Source organism: Schistocerca americana, chromosome 2 (genome assembly GCF_021461395.2).
Source record: "Schistocerca americana isolate TAMUIC-IGC-003095 chromosome 2, iqSchAmer2.1, whole genome shotgun sequence".
In the NCBI taxonomy this organism is placed as follows: domain Eukaryota; kingdom Metazoa; phylum Arthropoda; class Insecta; order Orthoptera; family Acrididae; genus Schistocerca; species Schistocerca americana.
In genome coordinates this window covers 334,749,104-334,767,737 of record NC_060120.1, presented here as the reverse complement: position 1 = coordinate 334,767,737, position 18,634 = coordinate 334,749,104, and the positions used below count along the sequence as shown (strand labels likewise).

At 42.5% G+C, this 18,634-nt stretch overlaps 1 protein-coding gene across 1 annotated transcript in view; it reads right to left on the bottom strand.

The window, feature by feature from the left end:
* Nucleotides 1-3,727: 3,727 nt before the first annotated feature.
* LOC124596575 (F-actin-capping protein subunit beta) overlaps nucleotides 3,728-18,634 on the bottom strand; it is a 50,387-nt gene continuing 35,480 nt past the window's right edge. The window contains exon 5 of the mRNA XM_047135768.1: nucleotides 3,728-5,808. Coding sequence (XP_046991724.1) covers nucleotides 5,566-5,808 — 243 coding nt within the window. The 3' untranslated portion in view covers nucleotides 3,728-5,565. The remainder of the gene's footprint in view (nucleotides 5,809-18,634) is intronic.

Here is an 18,634-nt window from a genome sequence, read left to right as displayed (position 1 = left end):
ATCAAAATAAACAAAATTAAGACATTACCATACAATAACCAAACCACAAAGCCTTTCTGGATCAGAAACACCAATTTTGGACAGAAAAACTGGCACTAAAAATACCAGAAAAAGGAATTCAAAATCTTAAGAAACATTCTCAGCCCAAAACTTGCAAACAATACCAACTAAGGAACAATAAGGAAATCAGACAATAAATGAACAACAACAACACTGACATTAAAAAACCCAACTTAAGAATCTATGGGTATATTAAAAAAGCGAACCCAGTCAGCTTTACAAAACAAGTAGTCAAATATTGTGGCAACAGGAGCGAAGCAAAAACTGACATGATGGAAATGGGTTGGTGAGATCAAAACTGATGTGGAACTGGCAGGAATACTCCTGAAGTTCAAGTTTGCAAAATCTTCAAGTCCAAAACTTGAAAGTGGCTAGCTGAACGAGAGGAAAAATCAATGAAGATCACTAGAATAGCATGGTCTATACGAGATAATGAAACGAATATGTGAATGCAAATGTCCACCTCTAAGTACTTTATGCAAAGTCTTAATGGACTTATTCACAAAAAATAATAAATAAAGGAAAAGAAAATTGGTGGTTTGTTAGATGATGGCCAGTTTAACTTAAGGAAACGAAGACATCAATGAGAGAGAGTTAACAAAGGTACAGAAGTGTGAAATTATATCAATATTACTTGCTAATGACATTGATGTCATGTGAAAGCGATGACTTAGATGTCCTGTTGAAGTATTGATAAGATTAAAGTACTGATGAGAGTAACGGGTGAAGCAAGGATGACATAAAATGCAAACATACGAATAGAGAACATACTTCCCAAAGAGAAATATAGGCACTAATCAGAGACACATTTCTGAGATAATGTAAAAATAACCAAGGATGTTGGTTCCACATGCTATTAAAACAGTATATCCTATACATGTTTGGATATGAATTGAAACGGAATATGGACATGCAGAGAAGCAAAAAGTGCTCACTTCCTTACATTCAAACAATACAAATCACAATAAGCAGCTCATAATTATGTAGTAATAAGACTTGCCATTAATTTTAAGTGAAAACTACAGAAAGCTTCACTCACTGCAAAATGAAAATATCTAAAAATAAAGAAGCTACGCCTTATGCAGTGCTGTTGAAGTTTTTCTACAGATATTTGTCGAAAAGGATCAAGTTAACATGCTAGAACTTTCATATACAGTCATAATAACTTGAGCTTTACAGTCTATGCAATACTCATGAAAGTCTCATACGGCCAGTTACTTTGTTTTCCACATTTTTGAGACGGTTCTTATTCTTGGAACAAACGAATGACTGTTAACCAACAATAATAATAATAATAAAACAAGAACTCAAGAGGATGTCACCTTTCTAAGAAAAGGCAGAAAAGTTTTCTTAACTTTGTGACACAAGACATTTTGATTTTACAAATATCTGGTTTCAAACAAAAAGCTTATAAATTTCTAATGTACTATTCGATATTAAGCATGTAATGACATTCATATTTGCAAATTATTTGGAAAATGTTAAAGCCTTACATCTATCAAATGTACAAAATAAAACAAAAACCAACCAGTCAAAGTTTTCACGAGACTTTTTCCGACATTACTGATGTCAATTTTTTTCTCATATTTCTTCACCCCTGTCTCCTACACAGCACTTGCATGTAATCCCAAGAATTAGTCTCTGATGCCCTGTAGATCAATAGCATGTTTAAATTTAAACCTTCCTTTATTCATTCCAATGACAAACATGATGGGAGAAAAAAAGTAAATATTCTGTTCTGTTGCTGTGAACAGAATGGAAACTGAAAAGTGGATGATACACAAAATATGATAGTACTGACTCAAATGGAAGCAACATTCTCTCTAAATGAACTGCAATATTAACTGTCGACCAATGGAATTAAAAGCAATATACTCTAAATTTATCCCATCCCCCTAAATGCTGTATGCTTCATCAACAGCAAATTCTTTTGTAAAACAAAGGCTTCTTTATTCAAAGACTGAAAGTGATGTTAATAATTTGTTAGATGGGGGTTATGAAAACTGAAACCTACAAAGTTTTTAATGGCATATTATCAAGGCCATAAAAACTGTAAACAATTATCACATGCATTTTTCATATCCTGTGATCAATGACACTTATTAGAAATCGTTGGCACGAATCTGTTCCTTATGCTGTGAGAAGTCAATTTTCTCAATTGCTGAAAAACTACAAGGTGTAGTACACACAGTTGCCTCTACCAAAAGAGGGCAACAAGTGGAAAGTGAAACAAGTCATCTTTAACCTGGACAATACTGACTACTGACTGCTTCTACTACAGCAGTAATAGTAATAATAATAATAATAATAATAATAATAACAATAATAATAATCAATAATAATATAAAAAGCCTCGGGAATGCAACCATGCATGTTAACTACACCTTACATCATCTTAAGCAGCAACACTGGTGCACGTGTCACAGGAATCTAGCAAAAATCATATGCAGACTTTAAAATACCATGTTAGTACCCATGCACAATCATCATAAGAATAATAATAAATACAACATGACACAGTGGGTTTTAGAATGTTATAAAGCAGTACTGTGTTGTAAGCCTCATATGACAGCTCTTACCTGAATCTCAGGAAAAAAAATGTACCACAAATGTCATCTCATTATTATGAGACTACTGAGCGAGTTTTATTGCCGACTGGTTTTCAGTCATAGTAACAAAAAATAGACATATCACAATCAACATAATGCTTTCTTCCTGTAAATTCCGATTTCTAGATACACATTTAGGTATGACCTGCCATCTTTCAACGACTTCACATTACCTACGCTGATAATGAAAACTGTAATGTTATAACCAACAAATATTTGTAAATATACAGTTGTGCTGGGTATGTTTATTAATAACATACCCACCACCGTTATGGAACACATTACAATAAGAACTGTGACTCATTTGATGAACAGTGATTCTCCGTATCTTGTTTCTGCACTGTAAAATCTCTATGTACAAAACGGATAGTGCTCTAAAATAGAAAAAAATATTTTGCAAAATAGTTTAATTTACTGTTATGATTTGTCTTAGTACTATTCATAATAGTCATGGGAAAGAATTTGTACAGATTACAGAGGTGTTAAACAGCTGAAAAATATACATATGAAGTGCAAATCTGAAAACAAACGTACATTCCACATACCACACAGCACCTACAACCAAACAAAAATTTAAATTTGAAATTGTCCTACTATGTAAAGATACTTCCATACCAAAATGGAACAACTGAGTAAGATGCAAAATGTTACTCTATACAATGTACTTCTAAGTACTAAGAGGGTATCCATACAAGCAGCACAACACGAATGAGGCCTAAAACCACAACCTGGTATTGCAACATTTATAAAATCAATCTCTCTCTCTCTCTCTCTCTCTCTCTCTCTCTCTCTCTCTCCCCCCCCCCCCCCCCGCCCCTCCCCTTTCCCTCCTCACATATGCCACAGATACACGACGACACATTCACAAAATAAAATCCACAATCCAGTGATGTGTTCTCTCTTCTTATTTACATGTCGTCCTAATTCAAATTTGTGTTGAAAATATGCAGTAGGCACTTTGGTAATTTTTTATAGCATTAAAAGCCTGAAGTATTCAGAGTAGTTTACACACTTCTTAAGGTGCAGTAAGATTAACAGGAATCTATTCATTAATATAATTTTCCAAATGAGTAACGGTTTACTTGTGCAAAACTCTTTCTTATACAAAGAACTAGTGGCACCATATTAAGTAGTCTGCAAACTACTGCAGCTAATAGGCCCCTTAATTTTGATACAGCAATCGTTTTAGTAGAAACCACTGCAGGTAGATGAATATAAAGATCTTTTATATAAAAAACAAGATATAATGGAGTGAGGTGTTTAAAATTAAATAATAAGAGTTTACACATTGAATTCAGAAGTGAAACATATCTGCTCTAAAGAAAATAATTTTTTTTTTTTTGTCAATTTGGGTTACACCCAACATTAACTTTTCTGTCACTCTGTTGCCAATTTTTTACAATATCCTTTGCGTGACTGATCAGACAGTACAGCTTCTGGGCACTCGCTTCTTTTCTGTTCAGAAATGTTGATTAATTAAATTAATTTCTGAGTTAGAGCTCTTCTGTGGGTTGCAGAATTTATATAACAAATGTAGCATACGAAATTTTGAATATCACAATTTGGAGATGTTAACTAACACAGAAAAAGTTTAACAGCAGAATGCTTCCTCTTTTCTTTGTTTGACAATATGATTGAAAATTAAACACATATACAAAAAATTAAAGCTCCTATGAAACACTGAAATGCATACTTGCAAGATGCCTTAGATCACAATGGACAGTGGCAATATAAAACATAAAAAATATGGTTACATGAACTTATGTAAAATAATTAATTGTATCTTTTTGTATTGTCCCAGAGATACTTAACGGAGTCCAACCTTAGGATTATCACCACTGTTTTTCATACACACACTTTTCAGTTCACTGGTTTCAATATAAAAAGCACCAAAGATTTATTATACATCTCACTGATCATAATCCTGTGACCCAAGTATTTACAAAATTTATTTATGCCACATTCCTCTTTAAGTATTACTTTCACTCCGTGTCATACCACCAGAAGAACAAAATGGGAATATTCTCTTGCCCTCAATCATAAACAACTAACTGATCTTCATTTTCTACAAATTGTACCACAATCTTTTGAACTGTAGAATGGTCAGCTGATGCACCAAGAAAGCTCCAAGCTAATACAAATTCTAATACATTGAGCAGTTTTATTTTAACATGGCCACTCTACAGTTCTAACACACTTTACATTTCCCAACACTTTTATATAACATAGTAAATCCACAATCTATGGCAGCAGTATTGTAAATTGCTCGCCCACATGTAATCCATTTTCTCCGAATAAAGGAAACCTTTTGAAAATGCTTCATAACTTGAATTAGGTGAGCACAGTTTCACAGGATGAAGTTCAATGATAAAGTTGAGAGAGCTCCAAGTTGGTCAAATCATAAATGCAGAAACCTTTAGCATCTGACAGCTGAGATTTAAGAAATTGCATACTATGTTATTTAGTGATGCAGAGGCGCTTGAAATGATGCACTTGTGTTTAAACTCTGTACTTCTCCATGCACATTTCTGACATAACATTTTGAGACAGTATTTTTCCTAAGCAAACAAATCTGTACATTAAAGGTTCCACTTTCTGCAGCTATCAAACCTCTCCAGCAACTTTAAAGATTAAAATAATTAATTCAACAACATTATTTCTAAAACAATTAACATGAACAACTGTGAAACTCATTACACAGTCAACTGCCTGCAATGATTATGACAGCGGAAGACACACTCAGGCTTCAGATTTACACCCCGTTGCCTTCTGACATTCTCAGCTCAATAATGTCAGTTTTGGACATGGAGAAGCTATTTGTAGAAACACTTATATGTCCATCAGTGTGACGGATGCTGTCAACACATAGCAGTTTGCACAACAGTCACTTGATGTCTCAGTTTGTTTCTGTTTTTGCGTGTCTCCTCTGGATGGCAGCTGCCAGATCTTGCTTCAGCATGGCTTGCTGTCTCTGTTCTGCCAGTGGTTGCATACTACGTAAACCATTAACAATGTCCTTTGTCTTACTGAAGTAAATTTCATTTAAAGTATTACGTATCTTATTCTCCATGTCCTCCACCATTCGACCAATATTGGCGATGTGGGGAGAAGCTTCACTAACATTTGCATCTTGTTCCACCTGAAAATCACATAAATAAATTCATCTGGTACACAGAATGACCTGGTGATCATATTAAATACATTCAAAACTATAAAATGGTGAAATGAATTAAATGCACAGAAATACCACTAATGAATCAGCTGGGGATGGACTCTAAGACGGAACGACATGAATGATGTCATTCCAAACTATTCACGTGCTGGATCTTTGATGTAATGATTATGTTATAACATTTACAAATCTGTGTCAGAGCTGGTCTTTAACCAAGATTTTCATCTTTCTATGAGCAGTCAATTTAACCTTCAGGATATCTGAGTATGCCTCAAGGCCTAACTTGAACCTTCAGTATCACTGATTTTTCCACCTAAAACTTCTTAACATTCTTTAGCTATGGTACTCTACAGACCCTGTTTCCCCAGTGCAGCTATTTCCATATAATCTGTAAAAGGAAGCTCTTTTAGTACAATTCAGAAATCATACGTGGAAACCATGAGTGACAATGAAGGTTTAAGTCAAGTCTGGAGTTGTGATGAGTTGACCATAATGTTACGGCAACACCACAGAAAGTAGGAAATCTGGTTTAAAGTTCAGCTCTGTCACAATATTTCCAACAGTCATAATACATTAATTATAAAAGTATATTTATGATATGACATTAGTGACAAGACAATTAGACCAACAACTTCACATTCTAAATGTGTAACATAACTAGTGCCTCATGTTAAATGATCATTAAATCAAATCATAAAACACAAATGAGTCTTAAACTTATGTTACTGTGAACTTTAATCAGTCCACAGAATTTAAAGATTCGTCACAGGTCTTTTATTACTCATATGTGGTAATGTGATGTAATCCACCTGCCCTCACCAATGGTCATGTCCCACATCATAAACCCAAGAATATAGTGTCTGGAACACCATGACACTAAATTAAAATTCAATATGAATAGATAAATTATTTACAAGGGCAAACTGAAAATGTCTTCCTCTGACTACAAAAGAATGTTTCACGGTAGCAGAAAATGACAGAAACGCAATGTGAATATGAACAAAAATAACTTTCGAGTGCATCAAATACAAAAGAGTGCCCACTAATGAATCTTCTCATAACTACAAATGCAATATCTTACGACGCCTCCAACTCACTATATCAAAAGAGTGGTGTGAAGAAATAATAGCAGTACAGAAATATCTGGGAGCATGCAACAATCCACCTGCCCCAGCAGTAGTATAAGCAGTTAATGTGCCTGGGAAGCATAATGTTGCGAGCTTTGGGACGATAACTGTCTACTTTCCACTCTGATCGATTTAGTGTAACTGTTTAGGAAAAAAATTGTTCTCAGTTACATCTCAAACTGATATATGACTAAAAAAAGATAATTCCTAGATCTGCCTCTACACACAGATGGTGTTTTTCATACAAAAAGTTACCCAAACTACAGACAATTTTTATTCCAGCTGACAATGAAACACCTAACCTAATTTTATACATTTTATTATGTGACCACATGCTATCCTCGATATAACCATTTTAACATTTGACAACAATCTGTAACTGAATCGAAACTGGTTGTGTGAACAATTTACTTGCGAACTGGAGAGAGTGACCTAAATAAACAAAGGCTGAACCCATACAACTTACATAGCTGCTATAGAGACTGGATATACAAAATAGCCCCCTTTCGTTTGTACACCAGCAGCTGGCTTATTACATGGTGTCTTTGTACTTGTAATACACAAGGTTTACACATATTGTTTTTACGCTAAAACTAGTTGTTGAATTGCAGGCATTTAAGATCTTATATGTTAGTATTATCAAATGCTTGAAAAGCCCAAACACGCATCTTTAGCAAGTTTAAATTTAAACATTTTTATCCAAAATTATTGTTGAAGGAACAAAAAAGTTTGCGTTCTGGCATAACAAAATTTCTGTAATATATATGTCAATAAACAATGAATGAGTGTGGGTTAATTCACTGAAGTGAACATTAGGATTTTTCATGTTCATGATCCAGAAAGAGAACTGATACAATCATCTAGTAAATGTTACATTGATGTTCACGCTATTATTACACAGCCACATTTGTTGCAGCATATATGACATTATCTTACTAGCGTTCTTGAAATTAATTTCTTTGTCATTTTTCCACCATCTTATGAGCTCCCACTTCTAAGCAACTTATGGCTACCTTCTGGTGACTATCCCATGTGACTCCTAATTTCACCCCAACTGGTTTTATCACACAATTCAACACTATGTCACCTTTACTTATAGCTTTCACTCTTATTTTTAATTTTTTATTTGTTGTTCCACACTTCGAATTCAAAATATAACAACTCCCCATAAATTGTCTGAATCTGTCCTTTTAACTTATTTTTCTAACAACAGTATAACAATATGAAAAGGACAGACGTCTTCATTGTCCGGAATGGACGGTCATCAGAAGTGGCTAAAGCAAGAGAATATGGTGGGTATGGCAGTACCGGGAACTGCATTTCCACAATGTTTGCCATGGCTCTCTGACTTGTATGGAGACGCGTGTTGTGTTGCAAGACCATATTTTTTGACAGTGCGCACACTCTACACAATTCCAACAGTCGACTGAATATCCGCAGTGTTTACACCCTCCTTCCACAGAAACACATCTTCCAGCACCATGCTTTATGATCTAAATCCATGTCATCTGCTCATGTAATGACAGCAGTTGGGAAAATGGGCTGCGTCGTGCAGCAATTGCACTTATATTGATTGTTCTGTCACTTATGGTTAGACGAAAGTACTACGAGGGCAGTTTGAAAAGTTCTCGGAGTCACCACGAGAGGTCTGTGCTAGTGCAACAAGTTGTTAACGTGATATTCATTGGACAGTTTCCTGTGAACATGTGCCATGTCAGTGCTCTTGGAAGAGAGCTGTGGCAGTGACGTGGCTCTGTTCCTGTGTAGTGATTTGTGAAGAGGGGGGAGGGGGAGGGAAAAAAAAAAAAAAAAAAAAAAAATCAAGATTCGAGCAGTTATTGAATACTTCATAAAGAAAGGTACGAAAGCAAAGGATATTCATGCCGATTTCCAGAACACACTGGGGTGACTCTGCTCCTTCATATTCCACTGTTGCCAAGTGGACAAATGACTTTAAATTTGATCAGAACAGCTTAGATGATGATCCACGCAGTGAACGTTTAAGATGTACCACTACTCCAGAAATCATTGCAAAAGTGCACAAAATGGTCATGGAGGATTGCTGATTGACAGTGCATGAAATTGCTCAAGCTTGCCAGATGTCACCTGAAAGGTTATATCACATTTTAACTGAAGAATTAGAAATGAAAGGATTATCTGCAAGATGGGTGCCACGACTCTTGATGCGACCCTGCACATGTTCTGTCACCATGTCAAACTTACACGAACTAAGGTATGAATCGTTGTCACACCCAGCCTTATTCACCTGATACGGCTCCATCAGACTTCCATCTCTTCCCAGAACTGAAAATTTTTCTTGGTGGATGAAGATCCGCTTCAAACGAAGAACTGATAGCTGAAGTTCACAACTATTTTGCAAGCCTGGACGAAACTCGTTTTCAAGATGGTATCAAGGCACTGGATCACTGTTGGAGCAAGTGCCCTATTCCTTTCAGAGAACTTTTCAAACCACCCTTGTACATATTTGCAACTGTAATGATGAGTCCAATGATGCACGATGAATGGTGGGGAAAAAATAAAGTGTAAATCAATATCTAACAGCTACTGTACTTCTGACAAAGGACTTTGTCTGAAAGTTGAATATTTCTAGCATTTATTTTCACTGGGGCTGTCTGCCACTCAATGCTTCTTCCATGAAGCAAGTAGTAATCTATTCTTTCTACACCGTTATTATTCCATCCTGGACTTTCAATTGGTTGTTTAAGTTGTTTTCCTGGTGTTAAAGGTCCCATAAAACAAAACCGAACTACCCTACTATAGCCAATTATACTTGCAATCTTCTATTTTTGTTTTCCACTGATAGTAACCTTTGGACACATGCTCAAATCGAATTACTTGTCTTATTTAAGTATTATCACTCTAAGTTGCCTGGATTAGACTGATGGGTTTGAGAAAACAAACTACTACTACATCAGTCCCTCCATCCTGGGAGTGTCGTCCAACAAAATTTTTCTCAGTGGGAAGAGACTGACAGCCAAAAAACCATTAGTACGTCTGGGATACAAAACGAAGAATGGAAGGATAATATCAGCTATAAATAAAAGCCAAATTTTGATTGGGGGAGGGGATTTATGCTGGCCAAAATCAGATGAAGGCCCTTCAGAGCACATCAGTGGCGAGAAACACATCTGCATCCATCCAGTAGGCTGCTCCTTGTAAAATACTGTTGAGACAGTCAAGGCCAATGAAATGACAGGAGTAAATAAGGTACCATCCTTAGATTAGAATGATGAGGGATGTATAAGGATAAACAAATTAAAAGGTGAGATCTGGCCAACCTCTTAGTCCAAGATGTCCAGAGGCCCTCTGGGGCAGAGATTGCAGCAGGGAACCACCAGCCACCCCTAACCAGAGCCAGGAAGACCGTAATATCTGACCTTCAGATACAACTGTTCAAATTGTATTATAGGGTAAAGTGCAAAACTAAGTTTGCTGCTTTGACGACATCAGCTAAAATGGGAGGTGATGCGGTGGCAGAGTTCAGCATTTGCTTTTTCACAGTGAAGGCAGAACAACATTTAGTGCGGCCACTGAAAAAACACAACTACAGTGCACTGGAGTACTTTGTTAACAACGTATTAATGGGCGAATTGCTACTCACCATATAGAGGAGATGCTGAGGTGCAGACTGGCACAACCCCAGAGTCTATGGCTGCCGGGCCAGACTGCGAACTGCAGTGCATGGTGGGAGAAGCAATCCAGGTGGTGGGCTAAGGAGGAGGCCGGGGTGGGAAGGGGAGGGGAGGGCTAACAGGGCAGGGGAGTGGGAAGAGGGTAGTGCAGCTAAGTGTAATTGGTAGGTTAAACAAAGGGTAGAGGGAATAGAAAAGGAGCGAAGTAAAAAGACAGTGTGTTTGTGGACACGAAGACTGTTTTTGGGCTGGACTAGGAACGGGGAGGCGACAAGCAGGTGAAGGACAGTGACTAATGAAGGCTGACTAATTTCTTTTGTTTTAGGGCACAAAAACAACTAAGGTCATATGTTCCCATGTCAGAACTGCATACCCTATTTTTAAAAGCAGGCGACAAAAGGAAAGACAGCTAAAGATCAGGTACTTTGAGAAAGGTCCATAAAATATGCCACAGAGTAACAGAGGTCCTAAACTGAAGATTAAATGTCCTTCGCCATATTACTATGATGGATAAGAAGTAAAATGTGGCAGACAGCCTGCGAGTCATTCCCTAAAATGACAGATAACTCAGATGGCAAACATAAATGAGAACAAAAGTGGTTAAAAAAGGGCATTCTATCAGGAAATGGCAAACAGTCAGAGGTCGAGGGCAATGAGCACAGAGTGGTGGGGGAGTACCACATGGATAAAAAACCATTGCCTGATATGCTACCTAGTTAAAATGATGTCACAGCAAGAGGACCAAGAGGTAGTCATCCACGCTGATGGGAGATGCTTAATTCCTGGAGCTTGTTCCCATAAAGGGAGGATCAGTTGTGATGCCAAAGTGACACTGCCTGCTGACAGGCGGAGATACAGATATAATCGGAGGTAGTGGAAGAACTAGTGGGCTGAAGCACGAGGACTGTACCCATGACAGCTGCCTCGTTTCCCATCAGATAGATGTAACCAGGAACCCACGTAAACATCACAGTGGATCCATGCAGAATTAGCAAGTGACAGCTTTCCTGTACCCTTTGCACTTAGGGATGGACAGTTTACAGCACACTGAGGCTCCGGAGGCTACTGATAGAGTCAGAGCAGATGACACAATTGAAAAACCTTTGTCCCTGGATGTACAGCGTGGCCTGAGACAGCGAAGATTTCTGCTGTAAATACTGACCAGTGTTCCGTAAGCCGATACCAAAAATCGTCAGTGCCAATGACGAAAGCACACCCTACACCACGGTCAGTCTGAAAGCCATTGGTTGGTTGGTTGTTTGAGGTGTAAGGGACCAAACAGCAAGGTCATCAGTCCCTTGTTTCAAATATACTCCATTCTGCTAACAGGACATCTCAGAAAAGTCAGAACAATAAAACGAAAAAAGGGAAAAACGTAAAAGGGCAGTCACGTTGTCATTGGTAAAAAACAAATGAGGTAAGTTGGCATGAGAAACGAACCCAACACTATGCTGAAGCAGCATAGGCAAGACCACCTGTGACTTAAAAGGTACAACTGCTATAATGCACAAAGTACGTATGGGAATAGAAAGACTAACCAAGCCTTAAAAAAAAGGGGGGTAAAAACAAAGTAAAAGGGGAAGAAAAAAGAAATTCCAGTCAGGGAGGTGAATCGGGAATCTCTGAACACTGCCTACAGTGGGAGACACCCAAACACTCACCGCCCTGCCCCAACACCAGAGAGAGATTACAAACCTTAGAACTGAGAATAAAAACCACTCTCCCGGAGGAAACCGAGAACCAGAGAGACCATCCGGGAATTGTCAGCCAACATCAAAGGTAAAGTGTGGGGGAGTCTGTACTTAACACGCAGACCCAAAAGAAGGGGGCATTCAACCAAAATGTGGGCCACTGACTGGAAGGCTCCACAACCACATAGCGGGGGTGGCTCATCACGCAAAAGAAAACCATGGATCAGCCTGGTATGGCCAATGCGGAGACGACACAGTGTGGTCGAGTCCTTTCGGGAGAGGCGAAAGGAAGAACACCACGGGCCTGGTGTCACCTTAATTGTACGAAGTTTATTAGACAGTGGAGTAGCCTCCCAAAGAATTGGCCCACGACTGTGCGAAGTGGGATTTGATGTGAAGCCATAAATCCGCTGCAGGAGGGGTTACAGAAAACGGGGGGTAAGTAACTGCTCCCCCAGCCAAACGATCAGCGAGCTCATTACCCGGGATACCCACATGGCCAGGGACCCAAAGGAAGTCAATGGAACAAGCAGCACGGTGAATATCAGCGAGATGGTCATGGATGGCAGAGACCAAGGGATGGTGCGAAAAACACCGGTCAATAGCAAGAAGGCCACTCATCGAGTCCGTACATAACAAAACGCGGTTGTGTTGGGATTGTTTAATAAAGGTAAGGGCCCGGGAAATTGCCATCGATTCCGCAGTAAACACCCCACATGTAGGTGGCAGCAGATGATTTTCCGTTCCAACAGAGGACGTGAAGGCATACCCAACATGATCAGCAGATTTAGAGCCATCAGTGTAAAAAACAACAGCATCCCGAAACTCCCATAAAATTTGGCGGAAAAAGGTATGGAACACCACCGGGGGGATGGAATCTTTCGGACCGCGGCGGAGATCCATCCGAATTCGAGGCCAAGGAACTAACCAAGGAGGGGTGGAGGGGAGGGAGCAAGGAAGACAGGACAAAGAAGGAAGCTGAAAATCACGGTAAAGAGACGCAAGGCGCAGCCCAACCGGTAAACCCGCCCGAGGGCGGGAGTCGGGTGGGCGACGGCCATGGTCTGGGAACAGGATAGAATAGGAAGGATGAGTGGGAGAAGAACGGATAGTGAGGGCATAAGACACCAGAAGCTGGGACCGCCGAACAGAAAGGGGGGGGGGGGGGGATCCCAGCTTCAACCAGGAGACTATCAACAGGGCTAGTAGGGAAGGCACCGGTGGCCAAACGGATACCATGATGGTGGACTGGATCCAGCACGTGCAGTGTGGAAGGAGCAGCTGAACCATAAACTTGACAACCATAGTCCAAACGAGACAGAACTAGAGCACGATGAAGACGGAGGAGGAGGGAACGGTCCGCACCCCAAGAGGAGTGGGCAAGGAAGCGAAGGACATTGAGTTTACGGAAACATCCTACCTTCAGGAGTCTGATATGGGGCAGCCAAGTGAGCTTGTTGTCGAAAAGAAGACCCAGGAAACGAAACTGTGGAACCACAGGCAATCGTTGTGCAGCGAGATAGAGCTCTGGATCAGGGTGGACCGTAGTACGGCGACAGAAGTGGACCACCCGCGATTTTAAAGGAGAGAATTGAAACCCGTGTGAGTGGGTCCACGCAGAGGCACACCGTATAGCCACCTGGAGCTGCTGTTCTGCAGATGCCATCAAGGAGGAACTAACCCAAATGCAGAAACCATCCACATACAGGGCAGGAGCGACCAAGGGACTGACAGAGGCCCCAAGTCCATCGATAGCAATGAGGAAAAGAAGGACACTTCAAGACAGAACCCTGTGGGATGCCCGTCTCCTGGGTCCGTGGAGAACTAAAAGCAGTACCAACTCGAACTCTGAATGACCGATGGATCAGGAACTGGCGGATAAAAATCGGGAGTGGGCCCCGAAGACCCCACTGATGAAGGGTTAGTAAGATGTGATGGCGCCAGGCCGTGTCATAGGCCTTGCGAAGGTCAAAAAAACACTGCAACCAAATGGCGGCGCTGGGAAAAAGCCTGCCGAACTGCGGATTCCAAACGAAGTAAATGATCGATTGGAGATCGTCCCTCGCGAAAGCCACACTGGTAAGGGGACAATAGATCCCGAGATTCGAGGACCCAAGTGAGCCGACTGGCTACCATCCGTTCAAGTAACTTACAAACAACATTGGTCAAACTAATTGGCCGATAGCTGTCAACAGATAGGGGGTCCTTACCAGGCTTAAGGACAGGAACCACAATGCTATCCCTCCACTGAGAAGGGAAGTCACCCTGAACCCGAAGAAGATGTTGCCGTTGTGGAGCACTGAGAAGTTGAAGCAGTTGGTTATGAATGGAATCTGGGCCAGGGGCCGTATCATGAGAAGAAGATAGAGCAGAAAGAAATTCCCATTCAGTAAAAGGTTCGTTGTAAGATTCTGGCTCACAAGTGGTGAAACATAAGTTGAGAGCTTCAGCCTGCTGTTTTTGATGAAGGAAAGCAGCTGGATAGGAGGCTGACGCTGATGCCACTGCAAAATGGGTCGCAAGATGTTCTGCGAGAACTAATGGATCCGTACAAATGCCATCTGGGAGGTGAAGGCCTGGGAAAGTGGACTGCCTATGGCAACCTTGGAGAGAGCAAAGTGTAGCCCATACCCGTGACAGAGGGACAGTGGAACCAAGGGAAGAAACGAATCGTTCCCAACATATCCGCTTGCTCTGTTTGATTAAATAACGGGGGCTTTAGCGCGAAGGCGTTTAAAGGTAGTAAGGCTGGCTACGGATGGGCGCCTCTTGAAGTGTTGCAAAGCTCGACGGCGATCACGGATGGCAATGGCAATGGCCGTACTCCACCACGGGACTTGCCGTCGACGAAATGGTCCAGATGAGCGCGGGACAGCAAGGTTAGCAGCGCGAACAATCGCGTCAGACACGTCACGTAGGACGTCATCAATACAACCTGACAAAGAGGGAGAAAACTCGACCTGTGCAGTGTATAGAGGCCAATCGGCGCGGTGGAAAGACCAACGAGGTAACCTGTCCATCGGGGAGCGGGAAGGGAGCGTGATAACCAACGGGAAATGGTCACTATCAGAAAGGTCGTCGTGTGGCGACCAGTGTAATGAAGGGAGGAGAGAGGGAGAAGAAAGAGAAAGATCAATGGCAGAAAAGGTACTATGACCGGCACTGAAATGAGTAGGGGAGCCATCATTAAGAAGGCACAGGTCGTGGTCTGCAATAAATTGGTCTATAAGAAGACCTCATCGAGATGGAAAAGCACTGCCCCACAAAGGATGATGAGCATTAAAATCCCCAAGGAGGAGGAAGGGAGGAGGAAGTTGCTGAAGAAGGGTGGTTAAGGCAGCAGGTGTAAGAGTCCTGTCAGGAGGGAGATAAAGATTGCAAACTGTGACTGCAGAGTCTAAGTGGACCCTAACAGCAACCGCTTCCAATGTAGTTTGGAGAGGAATCCACGTGCTAGCAATTTCTGTACGGACCAACGTACAAACGCCACCAGAAGCCCGCAAGGGTCCGACCCGATTTCGACAGAAAACACGGAACCCACGGAGGGTCGGTGAGTGAGCATCAGTAAAATGAGATTCCTGGAGAACCACACAAGCTGCAGAGTAGGACGAAAGAAGGGATTTCAATTCCGGAAGGTGACGATAGTAGCCATTACAATTCCATTGGAGAACCACAGAATGATGGTTTAAATGAGGGCTGAACACGCTAAATCCAGTCATACCGCCGGGTCCCCACCCGTCACCGACAAGGAGGGGGCGACATCCATGAACGACAGGTCAGAATCCGGTTGTGAAGTCGGGGAAGGGACCTCCGGTGACACCAGAGGCTCTTTGTCCCGGGACTTACGTTTCTTCTTCTTTTCAGGCTGAGATCGAGGAGGACTGTGTGGCATAAAGGAGCCAGCTGCAGCAAGATCAGGAACAGAAAGAGACCGGGTGACCTGGGGGCCGACAGCCAGCGGCTCTCGCGGTCGCCGCGCGGCAGCAGACCCTTTACCTGGAAGGTGCCGGGAAGGGGCATCCCGGGAGAGGCGCCCTTGACTGGCAGACGCCGAAGGAGTGAGACACTTCTCTGGTTGGGGAGGGGGAGCAGCGCCCAGAGGAGAAGGTGTGGGAGCCGCAGGGGAGGGGGAGGAGAGGGGTGCGGGATGGGGGTAAGGAAGGGGGAGGAAGGGGTGAAGATGTAACCAAGGGATAACTAGACGTCATGGACACAGGGTGCAGTCGTGCATATTTCTTACCGGCCTCTGTGTAGCTTAAACGATCCAGGGACTTATACTCCTGTATCTTTTTTTCTTTCTTATATACTGGGCAATCTGGTGAACGTGGAGAATGACTACCATGACAATTTACACATACAGGAGGGGGAACACAGGGACTCCCCTCATGGAGTGGATGTCCACAGTCACCACAGAGAGGGTCCTGAGAACAGCGAGAAGACATGTGGCCAAAACACAAGCACTTAAAACACCGCATAGGAGGTGGGATGTACGGCTTCACATCACAGCGATAGACCATAATCTTAACTTTCTCAGGAAGGGTATCCCCTTCAAAGGCCAGGATAAAGGCACCAGTATCAATAGGATTATCTTTAGGACCCTTCTGAACATGCCGAACAAAGAACAAAGTGAACACCCCGCCGTCCGAGATTGTCCCGAAGTTCCTCATCAGTTTGAAGGATGAGGTCCCTGTGAAAAATCACACCTTGTACCATATTTAGAGACTGGTGAGGGGTAATGGACACAGGAATTGTGCCAAGATGGGTACAGGCACGAAGGGCCACAGATTGGGCAGCTGAAGCGGTTTTTATCAGCAACGAACCCGACCGCATCTTGCTCAGGGAGTCCACTTCGCCGAACTTGTCTTCAATGTGTTCCACAAAGAATAAAGGTTTGACACTGGTGAAAGTATCTCCATCAGTCCTGGTGCAAACTAGATAACGGGGGAAAGGTTTTGCCCCTAGACGACGGGCCTGACCCTCTTCCCAGGGGGTAGCCATGGAAGGGAAGGCCGAAGGGGCAAGAGAAGCAGCACTTGAGGAATCAGTACCACGCAGAGAGACGGCCGCAGAAGAACGGCCAGAGTTTTGTACCCGTATGCGTTTCATCTGCATAGTGTCCGCCCTGATACCACCCACTCCGATCAGGGGCTCTCCTCACGGGCGCCACCCAGCCACAGCAAGGGCCGTCTGGCACGGCGGCCATTGCCGGGAGTTCCGATGCTCCAGGATGACGAGCAACCACTCCAAGGCATGCATGAGGAGGTCACAGCTCAGGTATCAGAAGTGTGATCCCTGTGTGTTCAGGGGGCTCAACCAAAAGGGTACATAGCGACCCCACCACACGGGCTGGCTACCGTGCTGGCTATGCACCCTAGCATCAAACAACGACGTGAAAGAAAAGGTGGAATGTACTAGGAGGGCGCACACCGGAGACACTAGGTAAGGTGCTCTTCCCCAAATGGCTCACACTACGGAGGAGAAATTTTGTAATGGAGGTCAAACCCCAGAGGGGGACCAAGGAATGCCAAAAGGAGGAGACTAGTACGCAACAAAGCCGGAGTGTAAAACCAACAGAACCATGAGGATAGCGGGGGCCAACATAAGCAAGGACACCAATAGAGGGAGAGGAGAGGAGAGGGCGAGGGGAAAGGAGCATGGAGGGGAAAGGAAATGCAGCCCGGGAGAGAAAGAAGGCTGCAATGGCTCGGGGCCCCATGCTCGCCACGCACATATCCACAAAAGAGTTGTGGACCCCCTGGGGGGCTGAAAGCCATCACTGCACACAAAGGTACTATAGGAAGTTCCATGTGGAGGTCGTGAAACTCACAGTCATCAAAGAAGGAGGCGTACAACAGGTGGCCAGGCATGGCAGACAAATGGCATGCGTATCTGCTGACAAGAAAGTCACGACGGTATGACAGCGGTAGTTCGGCTGCTTCAGCATACAGGCTCCCACCCGGGCTAGTGTAAATGAGGGTACTGCGATTCTAAGAGCAGCTGTAAGTCCTCTTTGTTGGACCGAAGACTGAAAATGTTCCATTTAAGGAGGTTAATAATGAAGAAAGGAGAGGAGGGAAAAAATGAAGGGATGTCATCTCGACGGCTGCCAAGTTCCAGCCTTCGAAGACTCACGCTACAGGGCACAGAGGCTGGAGGATCCTGCTCCTTGAGGTCTACAGAGGCATCAGTATTCTCTTTCAGTTGGTCTGTGGAGTCCACGGCAGAAAAACAGTTGGTGCTGTGCAGTGGTGACATGGAAGTCGGCCGAGCAATGGTATCGCATGGCAACACTGTTGAAGAGGATCTCCGAGTCGTCGAAGGA